The sequence below is a fragment of the Nannobrachium achirus genome, assembly GCF_963921795.1.
Source record: "Nannobrachium achirus genome assembly, chromosome: 1".
Taxonomy (NCBI): Eukaryota; Metazoa; Chordata; class Actinopteri; order Myctophiformes; family Myctophidae; genus Nannobrachium; species Nannobrachium achirus.
Genome location: NC_137810.1, coordinates 75,667,885 through 75,686,004, shown reverse-complemented (window position 1 = coordinate 75,686,004; position 18,120 = coordinate 75,667,885). Strand labels below are relative to the sequence as shown.

At 41.9% G+C, this 18,120-nt stretch overlaps 1 protein-coding gene across 1 annotated transcript; it reads left to right on the top strand.

Annotated features, from left to right (window-relative positions):
- Nucleotides 1-14,940: 14,940 nt before the first annotated feature.
- LOC308289931 (zinc finger BED domain-containing protein 4-like) lies at nt 14,941-17,190 on the top strand (the record flags this gene model as incomplete). The annotated part of the gene is made up of 3 exons (XM_080731711.1): nt 14,941-16,062; nt 16,361-16,494; nt 16,674-17,190. The coding sequence occupies 3 exons, from the start codon at nt 14,941-14,943 to the stop codon at nt 17,188-17,190; spliced, it is 1,773 nt and encodes a 590-aa protein (XP_080587837.1).
- Between the last annotated feature and the right edge of the window lie 930 nt (nt 17,191-18,120).

Genomic DNA, 18,120 nt, shown 5'->3' with positions numbered 1-18,120 from the left:
CAGAGTCTTGCTCAGGGACACACATCCACACATTGCTGGAATCAAACCTGCGACAACCAGGGCCTCTGGCTGCCCAGGCGGCCTCACTAACCACTCAGCTATGGCCGCCCAGTAGAGGTGCGCGGATGGGCTCTGAGCGTCATCCGAATCCGCCCTGCAAAATTCATTAACCGGCCATTATCCAACCGCATTAATTATATTCTCCAATTTACAGAACCAACTGCAACCCGCATCTTCCACATGTCAAATTATTATTATTTCCCAGTTAGTTATTCTTAGTTGTGCGATTACAGAAATGTAATTGTTTAGCCTACGGAATGTCAGTTTTTTATGAATTGTTGCGGTACTGCGCTGATACGGAGGTCGCTCTAGTACACAACCTAATGAACCTAACTTAGTACGCAAAAGCATTAAGCAGCAGTAAACACTAGTTGTAATACACAACCTAATGAACCTAACTTAGTACACAATAGCATTAAGCAGCAGTAAACACTAGTTGTAATACACAACCTAATGAACCTAACTTAGTACACAATAGCATTAAGCAGCAGTAAACACTAGTTGTAATACACAACCTAATGAACCTAACTTAGTACGCAATAGCATTAAGCAGCAGTAAACACTAGTTGTAATACACAACCTAATGAACCTAACTTAGTACACAATAGCATTAAGCAGCAGTAAACACTAGCATGCATGCAGATGAGTTCAGCAGCCATGCAGGTCGGACGCTTTTTTTCTCGCTCCGCAACTACTCGCCAGAGTCGCCGCCGGCGTCGCCGCGCGCCAGTAAACTACTCACCAGGGACAAAGGGATGGATATTTTTATCTTTTCTAACGTTTCTCGTATGGTTTACCGACTCATGCTTGAGTTCACCGTGGATCCCACATAACTTGGATACGATGGATTATGCAGGTCAGAGAGGAATCACACAATGATTTTTATCTCCACGGTGGGTCGGAATCCAAACACCTTGGCTACGGGAGAATGACTGTCTTTGGCACGCTGATTTCAACAAAGAACAAACCCCCAGTTGGCAGTAATATGGGCAGAAGGTCCTGTATTTACTTTTTGCTGCTACTCTGTGGAGACATAGAGACCCACCCTGGACCGGTTACAACCCGACAGATGTCTCGCAGACTTGCCGCCGTTCTCGCAGCCGCGGATGGTCTTTCCACGGTCGACTCATCACCATTGTCGACCAGTGAGGCTACCAACATGGCCAACTCGGAGGAACCACGGATCTTCGAGGGACCACCCGACCCACGGAGCGCCTCGAACGACGGTATGTCCACCCCCGCGCCGGACGACGGTGTGCCCACCCCCGCGCCGGCTCCACCGACCGACATAGTGGCTGCTGGTGCCCAGTTCGCGGCCGTCGGATCCCTGGAGACTACCATCGAGCAGGATGACCCCCCGCTGGCCCCGTCACCCCCCAGGGATCGAAACCAATCGTGGCTGTTGGCATATCTCGGCTTTGACTCAATCTGCGCCGCCACCTCGACACCCCGCGCCGATGAGAGAAGCTGGATATCCTATTGTCTAGGTTCTCAGACATCAACGGGACATGACCTCCCCCCCACCCCCAGCGCCCCCCTCCCCCCCACCCTCAGCGCCCCCCTACCCCCACTACAGACGGACGTGGACTCACACACAGGGGAAACCCCCTCCCCCAGCCCTGACAATGGCTATTTGGACATCTCTGACATGAAAGGTACTTTTGTGAAAAGAGGACTGAAAATGATCCATCTCAACGTCAACAGTTTGAAGCCCAAACTGGAACAAATCAATGCTATGTTTCTTGATGGTAAGGTCCAAATTTTAACCTTCTCAGAAACTAAACTCGATGACTCATTCTCAGATGCTAACATTGAAATAGCCAATTACGCTGTCATTAGGAATGATAGGAACAGGCATGGAGGTGGTGTTTGCATGTATATTCACAATGATTTAAATTTTATCATTCGCCCAGACCTACACCACAGCTCTCTTGAAACTGTATGGGTCGAGATAATTTTTGAACATGCTAAAAATATACTAATATGCGCTGTCTATAGACCCCCTGACCAGAATGACTTCTTTGAGCTGTTTGAAGAGAGCTTAGCAAAGGTGGACGGTATTGAGTACTACGCTTTGGGCGACTGGAATGTTGATGTTTTGCGTAAAGAAACACCCCTGTTCAAGTCCTTTAATGGGTTATGTAATCAATATGGCCTCACTCAGCTTGTTACCGTACCCACTAGGGTGACGGAGCACTCCCAAACCCTCATAGATCTCATTGTAACCACAGACAAATCCAAAGTCACCGCTAGCGGGGCTATTGTATGCGGTCTTAGTGATCATTACATGATCTACTGTACGCGTAAAATACACAAACCCAAGGCTAGTGGCCACAAAACAGTTGTAGCTAGAAGCCTCAAAAACTACTCCAGTGAGGCTTTAAATCACACACTAGCGAATACAGATTTTTCCCCTGAACTGCAGTGTACAAATGTCGAAGGAGCATGGTGTGGTTTTAAAACCAAATTGACCGATGCTCTAGACAACGTGGCCCCCTTGCAAACCACCAGGGTTAAAGCCCGCCAAGAGCCATGGTATAACTCAGATATTGCCGAATCAGCTAGACTCAGAGACAAAAAGTACGATGAAAAACGTAAGTGCTGCAAAAAGCTTAGAAAAAAATTCAACCATGACCTCCAAACCCAAATCAAACATCTTTCTGCTCAGTGCAAGAAACTCAGAAACCAGACAATCGCCCTAACTAGATCCGCCAAAAAAGACTACATCGACGTCAAAATTGACGAATACAAAAACAAACCACGAGACTTATGGAAGTTGCTTAACAACCAATTAGGCTTAAAACCTAAACCATATGCCACAGCATAAACATCAAAACGGACGCCGCTCTCATTTCTGACAAATGTGAAGTGGCTACCCATCTTAACAAAACCTTTACCACCATGGCCCATTCACTGGTTGAAAGACTGGTTGCCCCATCTGGGCGGTATGGTGTAAAATTTGTTAAGAAATTCTACAACAAACTGGGCGTCAGAAAAGACAGCTTTAAACTTGCCACAGTGACAACTGATGAAGTGTTTAAAAAACTGAGCGCCCTACCTCAACACAAGGCCACTGGCCTTGATAAAATTCCAGCTAGATTTCTCAGAGATTCAGCCGCCACCATTGCTCCAATCATTACCCACATAATTAACCTTTCCATCGAACAGGGTCATGTCCCACAGGACTTCAAACTAGCAAAAGTAACCCCCCTGCATAAAAAAGGTAGCAAACTAGACCCTGGAAACTACCGTCCCGTTTCCATTCTTAGCTCCATATCCAAAGTCATGGAGAAAATAGTCTACGAACAGATTGCAAGATATCTCGATGAGAATAATCTGATTTACGAGTTCCAATCTGGATTCAGAAAATCTCATTCCACCGACACATGCCTTCTCTATTTGACCGACCAAATCAAACGCGAAGCGGATGACGGCAAATATAGCGGCATGGTCATGATGGACCTCCAGAAGGCATTTGACACCGTAAATCATTCTATTCTGATTGAGAAACTAAAAGCCATCGGTCTCGACAGCGCAGCAGTGAGTTGGATGCAATCTTACCTGGTGGGGAGGGAACAGGTGGTGGAGATTAACGGTACCCTGTCCCCCCCCATCCCAGTAAGCTGTGGTGTTCCTCAAGGTAGCATACTGGGACCTCTGTTGTTCCTAATATACGTGAACGACATGGCATCTGCTTGCGACTGCAACCTGTTCCTGTTCGCGGATGACTCGGCTCTCCTAGTCTCGGGCAAGGACCACTTGCAGGTTGAGAAGACTCTTAACTCTGAACTAAGTAAGATCTGCACATGGCTTAATGACAACAAATTATCAATTCACCTGGGAAAAACGGAGTCCATCCTCTTTGGATCAAATCATAACCTCAAAAAAGTAGAGAACTTCACAATCAAAGTGGGTGACAAGGTCATACCACGAAAAAACGAAATCTCTTACTTAGGATGCATCCTTGAAGCTTATCTTTCCAGTGAAAAGATGACTTCTAAAGTAATAAATAAAATCAACCAACGAACTCGTTTCCTACAGAGGATCGCCCCGATGGTCAATTTCAACACACTGAAGACCATAGCTGGTGCAATAATCCAGCCCCTCTTTGACTACGGAGTCCACGTATGGTATCGTGACGCACCACAAGCCCTGAAAACTAAACTCCAAACAGCCCAAAATAAACTAATTAGGGTCCTGCTTGGCCTTCCCTATCAGACTCACCTCACCGCTACTCACCAGCTAAGAGTGGGGTGGCTCAGAGTAGATGACAGAGTACAGCAACTTGCAATGGGCCTGGTGTACAAGATACACTACACCACTATGATACCCAAGTACCTATCAAAATACTTTATAAACATTAAGGATGTCCATAATTACAACACCAGAGGCAGCACCACAGATCACTTTCAACCCAGAGTCAAAACCAACAAAGGGTCAAACTCTTTTTTCTGCTATACCACCAAAATGTGGAAAGCCTTACCGAAGGCCATAAAGGAGTGTGGATCACTAGCATCTTTTAAAATTGCCCTGAAAAACCACTTACAGGCAGCAGCCGTTCGCAACTGGTAAAAAATGAACCTAGCCCAACCCTACCCTCCCCTGCCCCTTCTTTGTATATACTGTTTGTTTTAGACTTACTGTCTTCTTTTTTGTTTTTCTTTACATATCTACTGCATAGTACTGTGTTCTATTTGTCTGTCATTCAATGTTATATGAGATACTTAAATGGTTTCCAGTGGAAATAAGCTTAGTCTTTTCATGGATCTCCTTTTAGTAGACCTTGTACCAGTGAACTGTACCGTCATGAAACTGTACCTTTTCCTATGCAAACTCCTAATAAAGTCTTCAATCAATCAATCAATGCAGGCAGGCAGGCAGGCAGGCAGGCAGGCAGGCACGCACGCACACAGCTTGCTAGTGAGTGAGAAGTAAAATGTTTACACATTGCTCAAATATCCATAATGAGAGGTTTAACTTTAAAGAACGATTTGGCAATGGGCAACCAGTGCAAGGCATGCTGATGGCTTTAAAGGAGTAGTTAAAAAGGAGATTTATTATAATCAAATCATTGGCTTAAGAATGTGTAAAAAAACGAACGAATATATTATTGGACTCAAGTCTCCATGGGTGAGTAATCGATAGAAAAAAGTGCTGTGGACATCAAGGATCTCCATATATGGGCATAAAAGACATATGTTCCCCTGCCACCACAGGGATCTCCATATCTCCATATATGGGCATACATGGGATTTGTTTGCCATGGCATCACAGGGATCTCTCTAACAGGGCATCGTTAATATTGATGACATCAGGGAACTCCATATATGGGCATAAAAGGGGTTCTGCTAGTGGGACATCACAGTGAAGCCAGAGTGTGATGTCAGAGCGCCATCCGTGCACCTCTACCGCCCACTAGTGTAGTTAAAGTTGTCCTAGGTTACAGTTACAGTTGTCCTCCTAGGTTACAGTTACAGTTGTCCTGGGTTATGCCTTGTTCACATACAGAAAAGCCAAGCGAATGGTTGGCTTGGTGATTCAATGTAATCTCTATGCAAACCAGCTTTTAAAATTTACCATTAACCATTAGCTTGTCTTGGTGTGTATGCAGCATTACATTTGTCCTGGGTTACAGCTGTCCTTGTCAAGCGACCGTTGTGTGTCAGGTCATGCTCACTTGCCCGTAAGGTAAATCGTCCATAAAATAATTATTACTGTTCAATTTGACACTTATTGTTTTACTTTCTGGGGCTGTGTGATAAAGATGTCATACCTCAATGTTTATGCCAAATACCTACATAGCTATGAATATGACTATGGGTTCATACTTGTTATTTTATATTTCTAAGTGGCAACAGTGAAAGCAGCACAGTATAGGTCAACAGTGCTCTTATTTTTACATTCCACTGACCAGAAGAAAGAATGATCCTGCCACGTTCAGATGTTTAGAGTGATATCTGGTGTTGTGTTTATAGACGGTTGTCGCCTCTCCTCTCAGTCTTGCAACCTGAAAGCAAACTCCACCTGCCCCAAAGTTTGATTTACCTGCCCGAGGGCAGGTAAAATGTGATGTGCTTGTAGATCAGCTATTTTCAAAAGAAATATTTTCTTTTCTGTCCAAAAAGCGTATTTTAGACATGAGGTGGGGGGCTCAGAGTGTTGCCACTATGGAAAGTAGGCTTTCAATTCTAAAGCATTCTTTGTTTTGGTAGGCCTATGTAGAGAGGGGACGTGTATATTTATGTATATTTTACTACAGACGAGAGTAGGATATTGTTATTTCGGGGTTGTGTCTGCGGTTGGGTCGTGCCAAAAATAGGGTCTTTTGGGGTGCTGAGAGATTTCCCACCGCGGAGAATAGCCTTTCAACAACCTAAACCAACCTTTGTTCAGGTGAGTAGTGAAGTAGTTTAGTTTGTTTTGACTGAAGGACAGTGGAATTACTGGTCTTGTATCTGAGCCTGCTTCCTGGCAGAGTGTTAGCTGGACCACAGCTAAGGACTCACCGTGATTTAAGTGTATTTGAACCTTGGGAACAACGTGAATGTGTCTTCAGAACACCAGACCGTTGTCTCTAAATAAACTGGACATTGTCCAGACTAACCTAACGTCAGAATAACGGACAGCTGTAGCAGCTATGCTAACTGGTTAGCATAGCTGCTACAGCTAACCGTTAGTTTATTGACCACCATGCCACACTCTCACGTCATCAAGTCAAACTGTCACAGTGAAAACAACAACAACATGAATGTTACCTGATAAACTTCAACAATGAATGAAGTCACTTCAAGTCTCCAGGTTTTAATCCGTTCTTCTGGTCTCTTGCAGCAACACAACGATTCCAGGAAGAAGAAAAAAACACAAAGAAATCTGAATCTTTTGAAAACATTTGAACGTTGTGGGAGGGAACCGGCGTTGCCAGGTTTTGTGAGAGAATTAAGCAACCACGTCTATGAAAACATAATCTCTCGAGACAGCCTCAGAGAACGGAAGAGAGACAGACCGATAGGTGTCGCCCTTTCTTCTTTGACGATGGGTTCCCAGATTGATGAAAACATAACCTCGCCTACCAGGCTTTAATGAAAACAAGCCCAAATGAAAGCGACTATGACTATGAGCACTTTAACCCATCATGTAATCTTCGACTATTTTCCAAAAAATAATGTTTAAGAAATTGTGAAAAAATGTAAAACATTCTAACAACCCAAATCTTGTCTGGGGGTCCCTGGCATAGTCCTATAGCCTATATTTTCAGATGGGGTTGATCTGCATAGAAAATACATAGCCAGGCTATGATGTTGGGGGTCCTTGGCAAAGTTGGCATAAAAATGTTTCAGCAGCACTGGTTTAAACAACATTAAGCAAAACCAAAATAAGCCTGGACTTTTACAGAAAAAAGTAAAAAAAAATAAGTAATAAGCGGATATGGCAACCCATTTTCTACATTGTTGGGATTGGGTTGTGATTGATCAGTTCAGCCGCTAGAGGGCGGTGTAAACTTGTTACTGTTCTCACCAAAAGGTGGAAATTCACGTTAGTGAGAATGAGGCACACGCGCACGCGCGCGCGCGCACGAACGCGTGCGCACACACGCGCACACGCACACACACACACACTCACACACACACACACACACACACACACACACACACACACACACACACACACACACACACACACACACACACACACACACAAATAAGAACGTTAAAAGTACAGTTTGTAACTCAGATCCCTTTTAGTAAGAATATATTTAAGTGTCTTGACTTGAGCAGCCAACAAGGTGCAGTGCAGCAGTGTTAAAGTTTCAAGTCAAGACAAACACATGCTGGCCTCTATGGAATCCAAATGGTCTTGGTGACAAAGAACTTTAATCCATGACAATCTAAACTGATCATTTTAGTTTCTATTATCTAGTTTTGGTTCTTGACTCTTACCAGTACCTCTGTTGTTTCATTCTCACTGCTGTTGCTGCTTTGACACTTGAATTTAATCAATAAAAGGTTCATCTTATGTCATGTGGATGTGAACGTGGACATTATTACAGTAATGCTGTGTTGTGCAGCTCAATACAATCCAAAGTTTTGCTTAGAAATTATCCTGCTGAAATAAGTTTTATTGTATGTAAATGATACAAAAATCATTTAAACAACACAGTTCCACAAATAAAGTAAACGTACCCAGCAACATATAAGCAAAAAACAAAACTCTAATAATAGCATTGACATACTGGTCATTTTAATGGTGATTTGATTTAGGTTGCCTTCACTTTACTGCATTCACCCTGGCCTGTTTTGTATCAGTGCATGTAAACCTATAAATCTTTCTCTTTACTTTTGGAGCCTTTGGGCCGGCCTGCCCCCTTCTTCTTGTAATTGTTGTCACCCTTCACTCCCAGCAATGAATGGCCCTCTGTACAGAAAATGATACACAATGCAATGAAGTTACCAAAATTGATTATAATAGGACGCAATTATTGTTTTGGAATATATAGAAATGTAACACTTCAGAAATTCCACTAAAACCCGATTTAAAGAAAATCCAGTCAATCTCAACAAGAATAATAATAGGCTAATACATAATGTGTTCTCTCTCTTACCGTCACTTGGTGCCCCCTGCAGTTCAACGGTGGAGGTTCTGCTCTTCTTTTTAAGAGGCTCTCCATCAGAGGAGGACTGTTGCTGCTTCTTTTCTGCTTCTAGAAACACACATGAAAAGGAATTTAAATAGGATATATTTTAACATGGAAACACATAATTTGGAGATTTGGGTAAAGGAATTACATTTGGTAACACATTGGGAATAGTTTAAAACAATGATAACAATAAAAACTAAAATCCAAATGAAATGGGGGGGGGGGGAAATTGGAGCATGTGTGTGTGTGTGTTGGGGATACAGTACAGTACTACAAACATGGATGCGTCTCAAAGAATATGATGAGAGTAGTTCCGGTGCAGCACATTGAGTGACCCTGGTCTTTCCCTAATAGGACTGATCGTGGATAGCTACTGGGACGTAAGTTGGACTTGATCAACCCCGGCTGGGTCACCTGGGCGAGGGTGTATGATGTTGCGAGACCCGAAACACCCGTCGACCCCAGGCTACAACACTGATGATACGTCCCAGTTGCATCCTTGTGATGTTTTTTTCATTACAGTACAGTTTAAACATGGATGCGTCTCAAAGAATGCAATTATTGGCAAAATCACAGAGAGTTTCGAATATTTGACTGCCCTGTCTAAATGTTTCACTATATCAGTGGTTGTTGCAATTAACTGCAATACAATACTTCACCATATGTTACACTATGATGAAATGAACCCATAACATGTAACAATGTGTACGTTCTGTAATGTAATTCCATTGGTGAAAGCTGTGTTGTTCACCTGGAGAAGCAATGGTGCATTCAGGCAAGCCCTGAAATACTCATATGTGTGCCTCAAAGAATACCATGGTGTATGACACAGTGTGACACATAATTAAGAGCATTTACAAATAGCTACAGATAATGCTGTATTTTTACCTGTATGAGTCCTCATGTGCTTCTTCAGCTCACCCTTTTGAGAAAGGCCTTTGGCACAAACTGTACAAGTGAAGGGTTTTTCCCCCGTATGAGATCTCATGTGTATCTTCAGATGTTGCATTTGAGCAAAGCCTTTAGCACAAATTGTACAAGAAAAGGGTTTTTCTCCTGTATTAAATCTCATGTGTATATTCAAATCACCCTTTTGAGAAAAGCCTTTGGCACAAATTGTACAAGAAAAGGGCTTTTCTCCTGTATGAGATCTCATGTGTATCTTCAGATGATGCATATGAGCAAAGCCTTTGGCACATACTGTACAAGTGAACGGCTTTTCCCCTGTATGAGATCTCATGTGTATCTTCAGATGTTGCATTTGAGCAAAGCCTTTAGCACAAATTGTACAAGAAAAGGGTTTTTCTCCTGTATGAAATCTCATGTGTATATTCAAATCACCCTTTTGAGAAAAGCCTTTGGCACAAATTGTACAAGAAAAGGGCTTTTCTCCTGTATGAGATCTCATGTGTGTCTTCAGATGATCCATTCGAGCAAAGCCTTTGGCACAACGTGTACAAGGAAATGGCTTTTCTCCTGTATGAGATCGTAAGTGTGTCTTCAGATGATCCATTCGAGCAAAGCCTTTGGCACAAACTGTACAAGTGAAAGGCTTTTCTCCAGTATGAGATCTCATGTGTGTCTTCAGGTGACACATTTGAGCAAAGCCTTTGGAACAAATTGTACAAGGAAACGGCCTTTCCCCTGTATGAGTCTTCGCGTGTGTCTTCATAATACTCATGCGAGCAAAGCTTTTGGCACAAACTATACAAGTAAATGGCTTTTCCCCTGTATGAGTCCTCATGTGTGTCTTCAGAGTATCCTTTGTAGCAAAGCCTTTGGCACAAACTGTACAAGTAAAGGGTTTTTCCCCTGTATGAATCCTCATGTGTAGTGTTAGACTTCTCATTTTACCAAAGCCTTTGCCACACTCTTTACAATTAAAGCTTCTCTTCCCCGTCACACTACTCATGACTGAAGTTTGTTTTGATGATTTCAGGTCCTGGGACAGCTTGTTGCTCACATGTTGATCCTTGACTGATTTCAGTGTGTTTAAAGCTGACTGGTCTTCCCTGGTCTCCTTCCACTCATCACTGTCTTCAGTGTCAGATTCAGAACAGTGTGAAGAGAGGAGCTGGTCATCACTAGTTGGTTGTAATGCTCCACTGTCCTCTACATCAGCTTGTGTTTTCATGTGTTCAGCTGAGGTGCTGGCTAGAGGCTCTGTCTCTCTGTTTACATCGTCATCTTCATGTTTCACTGCTAGTAATGTCAACGTTGACCCAGCAGCCTCCTCTGGTCTTTGAAGCAGCTCCTGCTGTTCCTCTTTAATGTGTGGAGGCTCTGGTTCCTCCTGGACCAGACCAGGATTCTTCTCCTCCTCCTCTTTACATACAGGGAGGTGCAGGAAGTCTAGACAAAAGGAAAAAAATAAATAAACCAGTGTTTAAACTTAAACATTTGCCATACAATGTTTAGCTGGTTCAACAGCTGGCATTATTTTGGTCCAAGGTTTCATTCTAGTGAGAGTTGAGATACACCGGCTACTTTGCAACTCTTTACTGTTGGTTGTTAAAAGCTTTAAGCAACCATCCCCATAATACTGTATTTAGCTTGTAAATCTAGTATGCTTGAACGTATGATTCTCTAAATACAGACTTCTATCTGTAGTAGTCAGTTGAGACATCAGGTTAATAAAATATAAAACAGTACACACATATCCTGCACAACTTTACAACAGGTTGTTAATAAGACACTACATACCTATCCTGTACAACTTTACTACAGGTTGTTAATAAGACACTACATACCTATCCTGTACAACTTTACTACAGGTTGCATCCTTCCATCAAACAGTCCATGTCTCTGTTCCATCTCTTGCTGTTCCTCTGACTGTGTTAATGATACTTTGCCAATATCTTTACAACTAAAGAATTTCCTTCCTTTTTGCCTCCTCATGGATGGCTTTTCCTTTAATGATTCGGGGTTCTGGGACAGCTTGTTGTTCAAAGATAATCTCTGTCCTTCCACATGCTGCATCTCGTGTGATTCCAGTGTGTTTACAACTGACTCATAATCCCTGTTCCCCCAGTCATCACTGTCATCAGTATCAGATTCAGAACAGTGTGAAGAGAGGAGATGGTCATCAACATTTGGTTGTGATGCTCGTATTGTCATGTGTTCAGTTGAGGTGCTGGCTTGAGGCTCTGCCTCTCTGTTTTCATCATCTTCGCTCTTCACAACCAATAATGTCAACAATGACCCTGCAGCCTCCCCTGAGCTTAGAAACATCTCCTGCTGTTCCTCTTTAATCTGTGGAGGTTCTGGTTTCACCTGGACCAGACTGGGACTCCTCTCCTGCTGTTCAGAGGAATCCTCCTCTTTACACACAGAAAGGACAGTGAGGTCTAGAAGGAGGAAAGTGAACATCAGGGTAGAGCACTCAATAATTATTTTGGAAAGAATCTGTCATCAGAAACAAAGAAGGGTGTTTTTAATTGATCCAGCATAGTTAAAATGGAGTTTGAGTTACAATGTATGGCAAGGGGGCGTGTCTGATAAAATGGATATCAAATATCTGAATACTGAATCAAGCAACTTAAAAACCGTCTGGGGTGCTCCCAAAAGCCTCAGTAGACGATAACATGATCAAATGTTGTTTTGAAAGTCAAATATCACTTGAAACACAGTATGTAGGCCTATTTATTAACCCACAATCTACTGTATGCCTATATCAATCACTTTTAATCAAAATGTACTTGCATAATGGGGAGAATTTGGTGTTGTCATAATTATGCATTTACCTTGCAGTCACCTCTGCAATTTAATTAGTTCATGAGTCCATAATTAATCCCACTTTATAGGCATTTAAGATCCCCAGCAGGCATCGTGGACAGAACATAAAAATAAAATGATGACTTTCCAAAAGTTATTTTTCCTAAACCTTCATTATGTTATTTGCATACCCAATAGTAACGGAATCTATCAATTACCTGGGGTTTCAACAATATACATGACATATACAGTATACTATTGGATTAATTACAAACAGACCACTATACAGATATTCTGTGCATTCATTGTAAGATAGATACCTTTATTGATCCCACAGTTGTCTGCATCAATGTGACGCTGCATGTAGTCATAACAGGCATCTCCAACATCTCTGACATCCATCAAGTTGGCTCCTTCTAGCAGGGCCTGGAACAGATAAGCAACACATATGTTCTTTAAACACTGATGTAGGACAGAAATGGAGACCATAAATAAAGTTTATGATGATAAAACATTACCTGCACATTAGCTGTGGAGATGGACACCTCTGAAGTGTAGGCAAAGCTCAGCAACATGTCGACCACCTCAGGTTCCACTCCATCCATGTTAACCCTTTCCTGTGTGGACTCCACCATGGCAGTTGTAAACATGGCCTGTGTGGGTTAGAGAGATTGAACATTTGGCCTGCAGTGTTCATGTTTTAGGAAGGCCTTTCTTATTAATAACAATAAATAGATTGGATTTACCAGTGGTTCACAAACATGACGAAGAACACTGGTTTGACTTGGGATTTGTATTATTGTAACACACTGTATAACTATACAAGAAGTTATGAATTGTCTTAATTTAATATATCAAAAGAGGCAACTACTCTATGCAATGTATTTATCCACTTTAAAGGTCCTACACCATGCATTTAAAAATAATTTATATAACACTGTTTGTGTCCCAAAAACGTTTTTGAAAAGGTTTGAGGCTAAATTACCACTCCTGAATACAGAGCCCCTGTCATTTCTGCCTGGCTTTCAGAGCATTTTCACCTGCAGTACCACCTTGTCCTGAGTGGGAGGACTGCGCTATTGAGCCAGTTTTGGCCCCACACTCCTCCCCACCTCCTGCTCAGCAGGCCTGCCCACCCCTCCCCAACCCTCTCCCAGCACCTCCTGCCTCCTTCTCAGGCCTGCCCACCCCTCCCCAACCCTCTCCCAGCTCCTCCTGCCTCCTTCTCAGGCCTTGTGACATCACAAATCTGACATTTCACAATCAGGACCGTTCTGAGACATGCTAACATAGATCTGCCCATAAACTGAGAAAGACACAATGGTCAGAAATAGGACTTTGCGAGGATAGAAGTTGCTGGTGGGACACCAAGAAAATACATAAAAATTGGAAAAATTAAAATTCATGGTGTAGTCCCTTTAAATGTGGTATCCCTTTTGGCATGTCAATATAGGCTTAATTACATTTTCACTTTCTTAAAATTGTTTTCAAAAATAGCAGATCTACAATGTCACTTGTCATATTGTGGTGTGCTTGTATATTGGCTATGTTTTGCAATTCTAGACAACTTCTGAATGACTTAACATTTTAATGTTTTGTTTATTTATTTGGCAGTAAATATTTACAGATTGACAAGAGTAATTATGAATAATTAAACATTATTATATAAGTTGTTTTTGCAGGTGTTGAGGAGGCCTTGAGATTTTGACTTACTCTTTGGTGAGCCTTGGTTTGAAAAGCACAGGTTATTGAACACTATTCAGTTCATATGATAACCACTAGGTTATTGAACACTATTCAGTTCATATGATAATCACTAGGTTATTGAACACTATTCAGTTCATATGAAAACCACTAGGTTATAGAACACTATTCAGTTTATATGATAATCACTAGGTTATAGAACACTATTCAGTTCATATGAAAACCACTAGGTTATAGAACAATATTCAGTTCATATGATAACCACTAGGTTATAGAACAATATTCAGTTCATATGAAAAACACTAGGTTATAGAACAATATTCAGTTCATATTAGGGATGACCGATCCCGATCAGGTGATCGGATCGACGGCCGATATGGTCCTATTTTAACCATCGGAGATCGGGGAGAACATATCGGGGGGAAAAAAAAAAAGTTTTATAAAATATTTTTTTAATAAAATATTTTTGTCGTTTTATTTAAAGTTAAAAACAAACATGACCATGTTCACGTAATAAACTCATCCTGAGGCCTGGTTTTAATTAAAATTATTACACATTTATCATTCATTTATGTTCTCTGAATGTTCTCTGTTACACAGTGCGTGTCATAACGAATGGTGTGAAGCGACTCAGCAGCGGTGAGAAAATAGCAGACCTACAAGCTCACAACGCGTCGCTCCCGCCTCGCCTGTGAGCTTGTAGATCTGCTCAGGAAGGCTAGTACTGGAAGTGACGTTAACACACAGTAGAGAGGCTACTAGCTAGGAAGCTAACGGCAGGCTATGCTACGCTACGTCTAGCAACTGACTCAGTCTGAAGAGCGAAAATGTCGTTAGTTTGGGGGTTTTTCACACTTGAAACGAGCAGCAGTCCAACAGCCAGATGCAATGTTTGCCAGGCGGACGTTCCGCGTGGAGGACAGAACAGATCTGCTTACAACACGACCAATCTAATACGCCACCTGAGAAAACACCACAAACAACAATACGGAGAGTACGAGGCAGCAACCAAGGCAGCAGGCACAGCAGCTGGACCAAAACAACCGACACTTGCAGAGACTTTGAAAAAGAAAGAGAAGCTGGACGAAAACAGTACAAGGGCCAAGGGGTTAACAGGCAAGATAGCTGAAATGATCGCGTTGGATGACCAGCCACTATCTGTGGTACAGAACACGGGGTTTCGCAATCTCATGGAGTATGCGGAGCCACGGTATGTGATGCCTTCTCGTCAGCAGATAACAGATAAATCTATGCCTGTCCTGTACAACAAGCTGTTTGCCCACCTGCAAGCCCTGCTAAAGGACGTGCTTTTTGTTGGTCTTACCACAGACCTCTGGAGTTCTTCTGTGAGTCCAGTCCAGCTCTTAAGCCTCACTGCCCAGTGGATCGACTCCAACTTTCAATTACAACGTGTGGTATTGCATGCACAGGGCTTCCGAGGCTCTCACACGGCAGTTCGTATAAGAGAGAAGCTCGAGGGGATGCTCACCGGTTGGGGAATCGATAAGTCACAGATCCATGTGATTGTGCGAGACAACGCACGAAACATCAAGAAAGCCACGGATGACATGGAAGTGGCGAGTTTGGGCTGCTTCGCGCACACGCTGCAACTTGTCGTGAACGAGGGTCTACTGTCCCAGCGCAGCGTTCAAGACGCACTGGCCACCGCGAGGAAAATTATTGGCCATTTCAAACATTCCCCTACGGCCTATTCCGATCTGGAAGACATCCAGACCGTTCTGAAGATGCAGATCAAGCGTCTACAGCAGGACGTTGCTGTGCGATGGAACAGCAGCCTTTACATGCTGCAGAGCATCATGGAGCAAAAGCGAGCTCTCTGTCTGTATGCAGCTGAACACCCCCTCCCCACACTACTGACACCCAGCCAGTGGACCTTGATGGAGAAGACAGCTGAGGTGTTGGTTCCATTTGAGGAGCTCACAAGGGATGTGAGCAATCACACTGCATCTGCAGCTGATGTAATCCCTGCAATAAGAGGTTATTATTTCTTTGCTATATTTTTGAATAAAATATGAAACGTGTTTTACTTAATCATTTGCTATATTTTTAGATAAAATATAAAACGTATTAATTAAAACAACTAACTGTAGCTAGTATTTACTTTGACTAGTCTATTAGACAAGTATAAGTAAATAAATAACTTATTCACTATGATAAATACATTATTTATTAATCCTTCCATTCATTTCATTGATCCAAACAGCCCTCAAGCGTCTACTCTCCCAGGAGAAGACCACTGACCAGGGGATCAAAACAATGAAGAGCACACTCCTAGCTGCAGTGGAGACCCGCTTTGCTCATATAGAGGTGGAGCCACTATACAGCATTGCCACTCTAGTGGATCCAAGATACAAAGACAGGCAAGTAAATTAATGTAATTAATATTTTTCTTTCTGTAGATATATTAATGGTTAAAAATAAAATGTTAAAGATGTAAAGCAGTTGCCTGACTTAACTGTTGTGCTGTGTGGTGTCCTGTCTTATGTTGACTGACTTAGTTGGGAACTTGTGGGTAATTGTTACATTTATCTATTTTCAGATTCTTCACAAGTTCAGACAACCAGAGGCTTGCCAAGGATAGGCTCCTCCAGGAGGTGGTGAAGATGGAGGAAAAGGCTGCTGCTGCTGCTGCCGCCCGTGAAGAGCCAGAGGCAGCAGGGCCTAGCAGAAAGACACCACGCCAAGAAGCAAGCAGCTGCTTGGGCAGAGTCTTGGACGAGATTTTGGAAGAGAATCAGCCAGAGGCCGGGCCTGTGAGTACATCAGCTGATGTGCAGGTACAGACCTATCTCTTAGAGAAAACTATAGATAGGAAAAGCAATCCTCTGCACTACTGGAAAGAGAATGCTCCACGGTACCGCTCAGTGGCTGCTGTTGCCGCCAAGTTTCTCTGTGCCCCTTGCACCTCTGTGGAAAGTGAGAGACTCTTTAGTGCGGTGTCCAACGTCCTTGATGAGAAAAGAAACCGGCTCACAGCTGACAAGGTCGATATGCTGGTTTTCGTAAAGAAAAACCTCCAGGAGCCGAAAGATGAGAGTGTGGTAGAGTGTGGCTAAAACAAAAATACAAAAAAACAAGTTGAAGGGTTAGCCTTCCCTTAAAAAAAAAGAAAGAAAAGGAAAACAGTACCTTTAAATTTTATATCCTATCTATGTTTACATTTTATATTTGAAATTCTAATTGTTAAACAAAAAAATGAAGTTGAAGGGTTAGCCTTCCCTTAAAAAAAAGAAAACAGTACCTTTAAATTTTATATCCTATCTATGTTTACATTTTATATTTGAAATTCTAATTGTTAAACAAAAATGAAGTTGAAGGGTTAGCCTTCCCTTAAAAAAAAGAAAACAGTACCTTTAAATTTTATATCCTGTTTACATTTTATATTTGAAATTCTAATTGTTAAACAAAAAAAAGAAGTTGAAGGGTCAGCCTTCCCTTAAAAAAAGAAAGAAAAAGAAAACAGTACCCTTAAATTTTATATCCTGTTTACATTTTATATTTGAAATTCTAATTGTTAAACAAAAAAATGAAGTTGAAGGGTTAGCCTTCCCTTAAAAAAAAAGAAAACAGTACCTTTAAATTTTATATCCTGTTTACATTTTATATTTGAAATTCTAATTGTTAAACAAAAAAAAAAAGTTGAAGGGTCAGCCTTCCCTTAAAAAAAGAAAGAAAAAGAAAACAGTACCTTTAAATTTTATATCCTATGTTTACATTTTATATTTGAAATTCTAATTGTTACTTTGTTTGTTTATTCATGTTGCATTAGCTGCTGATGTTCAATTCATTTTAATGCTAGACTTACTCCAGTCTAGAATTATTCTGCACTAAGCCACATTTTCTGTTTTATTATTTTTGTTGTAACTGAATGTACTTGATCTTGTGAAGCTACTTAAGCTGGTCAAGCTACCTCTTTGTTGTAAAGCAGCATTTTGATACCGACTAGACTAGACCAGTTCATAATCTAGAGTTATTCTTTACCTCTT